The sequence below is a fragment of the Chaetodon auriga genome, chromosome 10, assembly GCF_051107435.1.
Source record: "Chaetodon auriga isolate fChaAug3 chromosome 10, fChaAug3.hap1, whole genome shotgun sequence".
Classification (NCBI taxonomy): domain Eukaryota; kingdom Metazoa; phylum Chordata; class Actinopteri; order Chaetodontiformes; family Chaetodontidae; genus Chaetodon; species Chaetodon auriga.
The window spans coordinates 974,038-984,717 of record NC_135083.1 but is presented as its reverse complement, the minus strand read 5'-3'; the positions used below and the strand labels follow the sequence as shown (position 1 = coordinate 984,717).

The window sequence follows — 10,680 nt, the reverse complement described above, 5'->3', positions numbered from 1 at the left end:
GCACCCACCCACTCTCTCATTACCACACACACACACACACACACACACACACACACACACACACGCACACACTTTTTCGCACACACATACACTTTCTATTCCCCTCATCCAAGGTTATGGGTCCCCTTTAGACTGCACGCCACAGGCTTCAACATTGTGTATCTGTGTATTTATTTTCGTGTGTGTGTGTGTGTGTGTGTGTGTGTGTGTGTGTTAGGCCATCAGCAGTGTTTCACAGTGGGGCTGTATAAACTGATTTTCCACCTCTTTTTCTCTCCAGCTGTCAGATGAACAGCAGCAGCATACAGTCCTACTGGGACACAGTCTGGAGAGCTAACCTGCTAGTGTTATTAGCAGTCACCATAGAAATAAAATGAGATGGGAGGATAATCACACCGTGGGGGATCTTTTAGGGGTTTGTTCAAAGCTGTGAGGCTCCATTTGTGTGTTGCTGAAGAAGCTGCGGTTGGCGTTCGGGCCTGTTGACTCACCGCGCTGTTGTTCTCGTGGCCTTGTGTCGATCTCGCTGTCTTCAGCATTTACAGTCAGGAAATTTAGACAATGCACTCACGACGCTTTATGTTTAAAGCCTGTTATTGTTTTAGGTCATCAAAGTGACACGTCGCACTGGGACTGGGAAAAACAACATGGAGGTTTTAACAAAGTGACAACGGGAGGGATTACGCAACAAGAAGGCAGTTCAGGATGCCACGTGGAGTGTAATGACCATCGAACATCAGATTCAACGCGTTCAGCGTTCGTCCTTATGTTTTTGTATCAGATCACGTTTGTCATGTTGAGCCGTGAATTGTCATCTTTCTAGATTTACAGATTACGCCAACATGCATACAAAACATCCAGTGATACTCTCCATGTCAGTGGTTTTATTAGGCTAGCTACAAACAGCTAGCTTTGTTATGCTAGCTAGAAAAAGCTAGCTTTGTTATGCTAGCTATAAACAGCTCACTTTGTTATGCTAGCTATAAACAGCTCACTTTGTTATGCTAGCTACAAACAGCTAGCTTTGTGATGATAGCTACAAACAGCTAGCTTTGGTATGCTAGCTACAAGGAGCTTGCTTTGTAGCCACAAATAGCTTGCTAGTGTAACATTGCTTGCTAACATAGCTAAAAGTGAATGGTGTTCTCAGAGTTTAGGCTGCGTTCAGAGATGAATAAGCGTTTACTGCAGCACTTCTTATTAGAAGTTCAAACTGGTAATTTCCAGCCACGTTTTCTCTTCTAAGTCATTTTTTCAGCTGAAATCTTCATTTCATGAAGCTGAACTGCACACAAAGTCAATGGAAAGACAGAAGAAAGACAACAAAATGACTCATTTATGCAGTTGAACTGACGCGAGTACAAAGTCGGCAGTGGGAGTAATACTACTCAGAGTAATACTCAGAATAACATGTTTTCCTTTTTTTACTCACATTAACGCAGCGTTAATCTACGATGGCGTAACGGAAAGCCTCCACATCCGAGTTTAACGTATTACATTGACACACACTGTTTTTCCTTTACACTGAGAACATTGGCACATTCCAAGCTTTTCATTGTAAACACTGTCCAGCTCGTCACAAAATGAAGATTACATATCAATTCTTTATATTTTCATACATTTTACTGTAAAAATCTCTATTTTATAGTCTTAATTCTTGAATTTTATGCCAAGGAGGCCAGTGAAATCTTAAATTATCTCAACAATATTAGATATTCGTAGGAATGTTACATCCCAGTTTGGACATGATGCACAACCCAGCGTCGAGTAAACACGTTCAAAGACCGGAATAGTTTGTGACTTGGGTGTCAGCTGGATTTTAAAGGAGGTTCTTCTACATCTGGAGTTCCTTCAGCCTCCATGTGTTCCTACACCGCCGTCTTTGTTCCAGTCTTGATTCGCTCGTGTTAATCTTCCTCTGTGAAAAAGCTGCAGGTTGTTCAGTAAAAGGAGCAGGGACTCGTTTATCCCCACAGCAATTAGTCTGCATCATTTGCACATGAAATGATGCAGCCTCTTGTGTCTCTGTAACTACTTTCTATTTTGACTTTTTATTCCCTGCCCGTTCTTCTCTGCCATGATATTCTGTATGTTGTGTGTGGTTTATCTCTGAAGCCCGTCTGCAAACCAAATTTCCCTTATGAACAATAAAGGTAGAATGACTGAATGAATCAGAGTGAGACGGCTGAAGTACAGCAGACGCAGCGCTGTTGACTTCAGTGGCTCCCTGTGAAGCTGTTTCATTAGTTTCTATGGTAATTCAGCGCTGCAATGGAAAACAATTCGCTGCAGACTCACTACTGAAATACTTTAATTCATCGGCTAATGACACAGGGAGCGTTTGTACAGTCGTGTGTGATAACGGGGCATTGAGTGAGAGGAGAAATGAGGGAAAGAAGAAGGGACACGGAAAGAGGAAGAGAGGGTGGCGAGCTCACGGGAAGTTGGAGAAGAAAGAGGAGAAGAGAAGAGAGAAGATGTAAAATATCATGAAAGAGGGAAACAAAAGCAAAATGAATGAAAGTGAAAATAGAAAACAGAAACAGAAAGACGTGAACCTGTGATGTCTCAAGTGCTGGATCTGCACCAGACTCCATTCATTTTTTTGTGATTTTAACATGTTTTCTTTTAGAGTTGCAGTCATATAACAAGCGCATGATTATCTCCCACACACAGAACTCACATCGTACTTCAGCCTCCTTCAGTGCCAATCATGTTCTTTCATTTGCATTCGTATCATATCGTGTTCCACATGTCTACATGAGAACCATCTTTCACATAAAGGATATTTTATGCTTTCAGTCTTGAAATATAATTCAATTTTAGAAGTATGGATTCCTGTGATTTCTATACAGATGATGTTAAACTTCTGGTCTGAGCTGGACTGAAGAATCTCAGCTCAAGGTCTGCTCACAGGCCTGTTCTGGAGCTTTTGACTGCATCACACGGTCTTCACCAGCACACAGATGATGTCAGGCTGAACATCGGTGTGACGTCCTGGGATGAACTTTGAACATTACATTACAGTTCCACCACAAACGAGCAAACTGTGCTGATGAAGACTGCGTGGCGCGGTTGAAAGCGCCAGAGCAAGCTGAGATTAGACCGTTTTTTCAGCTGCGATTTCAAAGATTTCAGAATGAACTGACTTGAATGAAGCTCTGTCAAAGATCACAGCAGAATCCCTCCGAGCAGGACAGCTGTCCGCTCATCTGGTCTGCAGACACAAGCTTTAGCACTGTGAGCTTCACGAGGACTCGCTGAGAGAGACTGAACAAAGCACACGTGAAGAGCGTTTACACCAAGTCGCTCGCATTCACAGCAGCTTCACTGTTCATACGCAGCAACATTTGAACTGAAAAGGCCAAAAAAAGGAGGAAAAAAGCTCAGAGTTTGGTGAGATCCAGGATGGAGAGGCGTGTGGAGCCTGCAGAGGGAGCTGGAGCTGAGTGAACGTCGTATCAGGCAAAGCAGTCATGAAGCTTTTCTGACCTCAGCGACCACTCAAAGCGCCTTTACAACATGACTCAGCATTCACACATTCACACACACATTCCCACACTGGTAGCTGACAGATGCACACTCACACACCGATGAATCAGCATCTGGAGCAATTTGGGATTCGGTACCCTCCGACAGGTGGACGGCAGGGGCCAGGGACAGGTGGACGACCGGCAGCTCATCTGCACTACAGCAACATTACAATAAACAGCCTGTGAACAGAGAGCTGTCTGCACACCTGCCGCACATGACCCTAGTAATTAGCCTGTGGCTCTCACCTGATTGGCTAATGGTCCCTCCTTCACTAAACATGGATACACACAACACTAGAATTGGCTTTGCAGCAGCAAATGAATCCACGTTTGTTGCTCTTGTGAGTGTTTTGAGCAGCAGGACGGTGTGTGTGCAGTGTTGTGACACATTACAAAAGGAGAGTACTGCAGTAATATATAATGTTTGTAATATTACTACTTTGGTAATGCATTAGTGTCTGTTTTTAAGCACTCAGCAGTTTTAGTGATGTTATCGACACAGGAAAACAGTCATTTCACTGCAGTCTGTACAAACTCTTTCTCTTCTCGTTGCTCCACATCATCAAAGCACAAACAGAGTTTTTTTTTTCCGTTCGTCAGCAGCTGTTTGAGGTGCGAGAGCAGCACGAATGAACGTTTTAGGCCCGAAATGAGTTGATCTTCAAATTACATTACATACATGTAAGCTATAAGCATCATGTGCTTTTCAAAATAAAATCTGATTTGTTCCAAAAAGTTAAACAGCAAGAGAAAAAGAAGAAGAACCTCCTGTCAGCTGTCAGCTCCGAATGAGGGACTGCAGGAACCTTCAGTGGAACAGTTTGGACCAAACAAACATGGTGAAGGCGTCACTTTGGGCTCATTGTCACCACATTTCTCACTGTTTTCACAACGTTTCCAAAGCAAACGATCGATCAATCGATCGATGGAGGAAATGATCAGCAGATTGATCCACAATGAAAAGAATCATTAGTTTGAGTTAAAATGAGCTCCACCTCAACCAACTCCAACAGGAACATCCTGCTGAGACATGAACGAGGAGACACACTGATCTACAGACCAGAGACAAGAGGACAACAGACACAGAGACACAATGATCTAAAGACCAGAGACAAGAGGACAACAGACACAGAGACACAATGATCTACAGACCAGAGACAAGAGGACAACAGACACAAAGACACAATGATCTACAGACCAGAGACCAGAGGACAACAGACACAGAGACACAATGATCTACAGACCAGAGACAAGAGGACAACAGACACAAAGACACAATGATCTACAGACCAGAGACAAGAGGACAACAGACACAAAGACACAATGATCTACAGACCAGAGACAAGAGGACAACAGACACAGAGACACATTGATCTAAAGACCAGAGACAAGAGGACAACAGACACAGAGACACAATGATCTACAGAGACCAGAGACAAGAGGACAACAGACACAGAGACACACTGATCTACAGACCAGAGACAAGAGGACAACAGACACAGAGACACAATGATCTAAAGAGACAAGAGGACAACAGACACAGAGACACAATGATCTAAAGAGACAAGAGGACAACAGACACAGAGACACAATGATCTAAAGAGACAAGAGAACAACAGACACAAAGACACAATGATCTACAGACCAGAGACAAGAGGACAACAGACACAGAGACACAATGATCTACAGAGACCAGAGACAAGAGGACAACAGACACAGAGACACAATGATCTACAGACCAGAGACAAGAGGACAACAGACACAAAGACACAATGATCTACAGACCAGAGACAAGAGGACAACAGACACAGAGACACAATGATCTACAGAGACCAGAGACACTTTACTGCATTCAGTACTTTTACATTTTCCTCACTATCCCAACATACTTTTACTGGAGGAACATATTCAGGACTTTTCCAAAGTTGAATGAACACGTGTGTTTAGAGCTCAGTGTGTTGTTTCCGTATGAAGAGGCGAGGGGTTTTCAGTTGGTTGTAATCTGCACCTTCACCACCAGATGGCACTAAATCCTGCACTCTGGACCTTGAAATAAATTCTTCGTCATCACTGAATGAGTAGATTCTTGCTCTGCACTTCATCACAGAGGTGTTGGTGGCGTCGAGGTGCAGTGTGTGAACAGGTGTGTCCACGTGCTTTTGGCGAGGTTGTTACTGCAGTGAGTCCGCTGTCTGATGTTTTCATCATTTCACGTAAATAATGAAAAAAAAAAACAACAATAGAGCTAAAACAATTTGTTGTTTATTCAATAGGTCGACTGACAGAAAGCTCAACAATAACAACTTCAATAACTGATTAATCATTTGAATCAGTTTCTCAAGCAACTATGGCTCAAAATATTACCTCAAATTTGCAGATTTTCCCTGTTTTATCACAGATTTTGAGTTTCAGTTTTGAGGACCATCACCTTCCGGGAAAACATGATGGGATTTTTAATTTACACTTTTTAAAATAAATCAATCGAGAAAATAATGATCAGATTAATAGATGATGAAAACAATAATTAGTCGCCGCCTTCAACTCTCTCTCAAATCAAAATCAAACTATCACAATCAGTGTTTAAAGGTGAGCAGTTTGGACTCGCTGGGCTGGTCAGACGCTCCGTCCTCCAATCAGACTGAAGCTGCTTTCCTGTTTGGTGAAACACTGATGAACTCATCCTGTCAAACGCTGTGTTCTTCCTCACTCTGCTGGCTCTTAGTGTCCTCCGCCTGCTCCTGTGTCTGAGGAAAAAGAAATAAAATTATAAATTGTCAGAATATGGCAGCCATTTTTAACCTCATGTGTTACTTCAGGTCAAAATTTAAGTCTTAAAAGTAAGAGTTCAGAAAATCCCAAAAGCTGAGTTCCATATTCAAACAATTTCCTCTCGGGGATCAACAAAGTATTTCTGATTCTGAGTCTCATATTGTCTCATAGCTCACATTCTTGGAGACGTTTCTGGTCCCATAATTTTTGGATGTTTAAAGTCACAAATAAATCCAGCCGTCAGACACATGTAGAAAGTCTGGAAACACTCTGTGTCCATCAGTGCTGCAGGACAGGTACTGAACAAACACACAGAAAAGCTTGTAGGAGGCAGGTTGGAGTAAAAACTGGTGCAGCAGTGACCTCTAGTGGCCGCTATCACTACATGTCTATCAGTGTCACAGCAGAGGGGAAAGCATATAATCTGCACTGCAGGTCACAGTCTATGTTCTGGCTATCAGTGTGTCATCTCCGAGGTTTCCACGTTATAGACTCACCGTCTGCTTTTGGAAAGGTGACGGCACCTGTGGATCCACAGGTGCCATCACCTTTCCAAAAGGACACGTTTGATCCAGTGCAAACTAACGAGTATCTCGTTCTAATGAGTCCCAAACAGTCGTTAAAAACCCAGAACAGCTGCACACACTGATTCTCAGTGTCGTGATCGTCACTCGTGTTGACAGGTCAACCCACAACCGTCCCAGCTCCCATAATTCCTTGCCTGGCTTGCCTGTTGGGTTTAGCTTATGCTGCAGATTTGTTCCATTGTTTTCAGAGTGATTTGAAAATGAATGCTGTGGGACCTTGTCGAGGCGGCGGTGGATAACCTCCAGCAGCGGCATCCATGGCTGCTTCATTCACTCTGTCGCTTCAGGCTGCAAAGAGACGAACTCTCTGAAACGCCCCGAGGCTCATCGGTACCTCAGCAGTAAGTCAGGTGCAGTTTACTGGGAGAGGTCAGTCGTTTGATTGAACTTCAGAGAAGAAATGTCACCTCAGGCACAGGCTGTGGCTCAGAGGCCCCAGACCCCTCGGGCCCCTGGACCAGTGCCATGATGCCACAGCTCTGAACTGGAGTGAAGCACAGAAGGAAAACACTGACTCTTCAGCTGACCTCAGTCTTTGTGGGTGAGAAACAGAGAAGCTGAGGCTCAAAGGGAAAAGATGTCAATGATTCTCTCAGTTACCTTTTCTCCTCCTATCGTGTCAATGAATTCCTCAACGACGTCCAAACACTTCACCCACTTTCCTTGAGTGATGTACCCCTTCACACTTTCAGACAACTTGCTGTGCTGTTCCTCTTTCATGGTCCTTTCCACGACATCTTCCCCCACCTCCAGAAGCAGCTCGTGCACTTCAACGTCTCTTCTGCAGCATTTCAGACAGCAGGCATCAGCGCAGATCGTCCACGTCGACAGCAAGAAGCCACCGACGAAAAAGATGGCGAAGAGCAAAGACATGCCAATCATCTGTGAGCAGGGGCAGGTTGTGTTGTCACAGCATGAAGGTCAGGTCACAGACTGCACATTTCTGTACATTTAAATGTGTGAAAACAGTAAGAATTCAGAGAAATATCAAAAACACTCACTCTGGAGGTCATTTTCATCTCAGCGATGGTCACCACAGGTGTGCCTGCGGGTGTGACGTCCGTCTTGGCTTGACATTGCAGCTCTGCCACCTGTTTGGGGTTCTGATTGTTGCAGCAAACAAACCAGTCTGCATGGATCAGCACAGATCCGACCCACAGCAGGCCGACGCAGGCAGCTTTGACTGAGCGACGGAACAAAACGCAGCCAAAGTGACACGAGCACTTCGAACTGGTGTACCTCCACGCTCTCTGAAACGGTAAGTCTGTGGAGAGCATCAAGACGGTTATGATGAGACAGGGCATGATCATGTATGCGCTGCAGTAACCAGGCTGTGGTTTACAGGAGCACGGGAACTCCTTCTCTAGAGCTTGATAGGAGAAAACCAGAACGCTGAAGACTAAAGCGTTGGCGTTGTCTTTGACCTTGCTGATGAGCTGCTGCAGCGGCACAGCGACGGTGTTCATCTTCAGAGATGTTCTGATCTGCTCTGACCTGCAGTTGAGTCTCTGAAAGATGTTCAACACGAAACCACACTTTTCCTCTTTTAGCTGCTGGATCAGCAGGATCAGCAGTGTTGGTGGGAAGTAACTGACAGCAAGTTTTCTTACACAACCTCATTTCGGTCGTGGTTGTACCTCCAGTCTTTGCATTGACTGGCTGCACTGTTGTAGATAAAAAGTGATTTCATGTAAGAGGGAGTTGAGGAAAAATGCAACGGAAGAAATCCTGAAGAGAAAATGCATCTGTCTGACAACAAATGTGTAACAAGCAAGTCTAAGATAATTATCATTAAAAGAGGTACTGAAAGTTCATCTGAGCTTCATGACACAAGAGAGTTTCAGTCGACCAAAAGTCGTGACCGGACACAAGGAGCTCAAACTGCTGAGCAGACAGAGAAGAGATGAAGAGGTTTCTGAAGAGGATTCAGTCGCAGAGGTAAAACAGTCACAGCTGCCTTTAATACGTTACAAGCCCGTGGACATAAAACCATCAGAACCACAAACTATGAAGAAGAGGAAGAAGAATCGGGGGGAGACATTCCCCTTTATTTGTCACACACATGCGAGCACGGCACACGAGGTGAAATTTGACTTCCGCCTTTAACCCATCCTGGTCGTCCCTCCTCCGCGGCAGACCAGGAGCGGTGGGCAGCCAGACCGGCGCCCGGGGACCCATCGTCGGCGGTGGTGATTCTTTTTAGTGGGGGTATATTTTACGGAGGATACCCCAGGTGAACACGGGGAGAACATGCAAACTCCAGACAGAAAGGCCCTCCTCGAGCAGCAGGCACCGAAGGCATGGTGGAGGACACACCCGGTGCCCGCAGCGAGATTCGAACCCGGGACCTTCTTGCTGTGAGGCGACAGTGTTGCCACCGCGCCACTATGACTTCCAAGATGCATTTCGGTGAGTCACCAGTTTGCTAAATTCAGCGAGAGCGTATCAGTGTTTCCCCGTTCACAGTAACCCTCCTGCTACGTTCGGGTAAGGACCCCAACCCGACCCCTGAGCCTCACCTCTAGACCCTATGATTACCCTCTGTCCCCCCCAGGTCCTGGACCTCAGAGGACAGCTGGTGTTTCATGTCGCTCATCTTTTTGAACCTTTTACAAATACATTCGCTTCACCTGTGACTCTATGGTGCTTATTAATGTGTCATACGCTGAGAATATGAAAACAAGACTCTGACTGCCTCCACTCTAACCAACTGCTGATATTAGCTTCAACCACTCATAAACTGTCACTTCACCTGTTCTCGCTGTGTTTGTGAATTAAAAATCATAACGCTCCTTGGACGTGTCAGTGCTTCTGAACCGCATGGAAGAAACATTCAGTTGTTTTCCACCAAAGCTGCTCAGAGTCACACAGAAGAAACACGTTGGTAAAGTTTAGAGAAGTTTTGTTTATTGTGTACAGTCACTGATGAGCGTGAGTAAAAACATATGAAGAAACAGGTTGTTGGCACATGACGTCACGTGGCTCTTTGCTGTGGTGTGAACTGCAGATGGAGGGCAGGAAGTGATTTTCTGCACAGGAAGCCCAGAATGACGATGTTTGGTGACGTTTACGGTCGATCAGATCGATCAAACTGAGAAACCGTGAAGAGCTGTCGTTGTTGTTCATAAGAGGGAAAATGCAGTCGAGTCGGCTGACGGTGGAAATGATGTGACATTAGTTATTGTTTTAAATCTGTGGTGACAGATTTAAAGTGACGGCTACAAACAACAAACACTTGTTAAATCAGCGTTAACGGTTTCACATAAGACAGCTGAACGTAAGTAACGTACTCTGTCTCGTTTAGAGACGATCCTCGTCTTTAGCGGCGTTTAATCTGACCTTAGCGAGCGGCTAACTGAGCAAACAACGGTACGTAAACGTCAACGTTCAGCGCCGAGTGTTTGCTGCTCGTTAACCCGTTAAAGGACGATAAAAACTACGCACCCTGAAAAGAACAGAACCACAGTCATTGGAGCACTTTGCTATCGAGGTCGTGGACCAACGCTAACAGAAAAGTTGTTTGCCTCCAAACTTTTGTCTGCTTTCACTTGTTTTGTGGAGCAGAACGACGTCTGAATGAGCAGGTTGTTGTTTTATCTGCTGACTCGACAGCAGCAAATCTTTCAGTTCAGCTGAAAAATGGCTTCATGACGTAAGAGTCACATCAACATCTGATCGGGTGTTCTGCTTCTGCCTTTCTCTCATAGTTTCATCTAAGAACTTTCCTTCATCTCGTCCATTGCGGTTTTCACTTCACCTGGATTTAACATCATGTGACTGCAAACGACCTA

General features: G+C 44.8%; 1 protein-coding gene across 2 annotated transcripts; it reads right to left on the bottom strand.

Annotated features, from left to right (window-relative positions):
• Positions 1-5,780: 5,780 nt before the first annotated feature.
• Positions 5,781-8,431, bottom strand: LOC143327428 (uncharacterized). Of its 2 annotated transcripts, none has more exons than XM_076741746.1 (3): positions 7,891-8,431; positions 7,490-7,771; positions 5,781-6,277 (listed from the first exon to the last, which is right to left on the bottom strand). In XM_076741746.1, exons 1-3 carry the CDS (start codon positions 8,353-8,355, stop codon positions 6,218-6,220), a joined length of 807 nt encoding a protein of 268 aa, XP_076597861.1. In that variant the 5' UTR covers positions 8,356-8,431; the 3' UTR covers positions 5,781-6,217. The 2 variants fall into 2 exon arrangements, with proteins under 2 accessions (XP_076597861.1, XP_076597860.1); XM_076741745.1 differs by lacking the exon at positions 5,781-6,277 and adding an exon at positions 7,267-7,373.
• Between the last annotated feature and the right edge of the window lie 2,249 nt (positions 8,432-10,680).

Coding starts and splice junctions, on each gene's coding strand:
- LOC143327428 (XM_076741745.1), bottom strand. CDS start 8,355: ATGAACACCGTCGCTGTGCCGCTGCAGCAGCTCATCAGCAAGGTCAAA. Junction 7,772..7,890: donor AGATGAAAATGACCTCCAGA/GTGAGTGTTTTT, acceptor CCCTGCTCACAG/ATGATTGGCATGTCTTTGCT. Junction 7,374..7,489: donor ACACGATAGGAGGAGAAAAG/GTAACTGAGAGA, acceptor GCTTCACTCCAG/TTCAGAGCTGTGGCATCATG.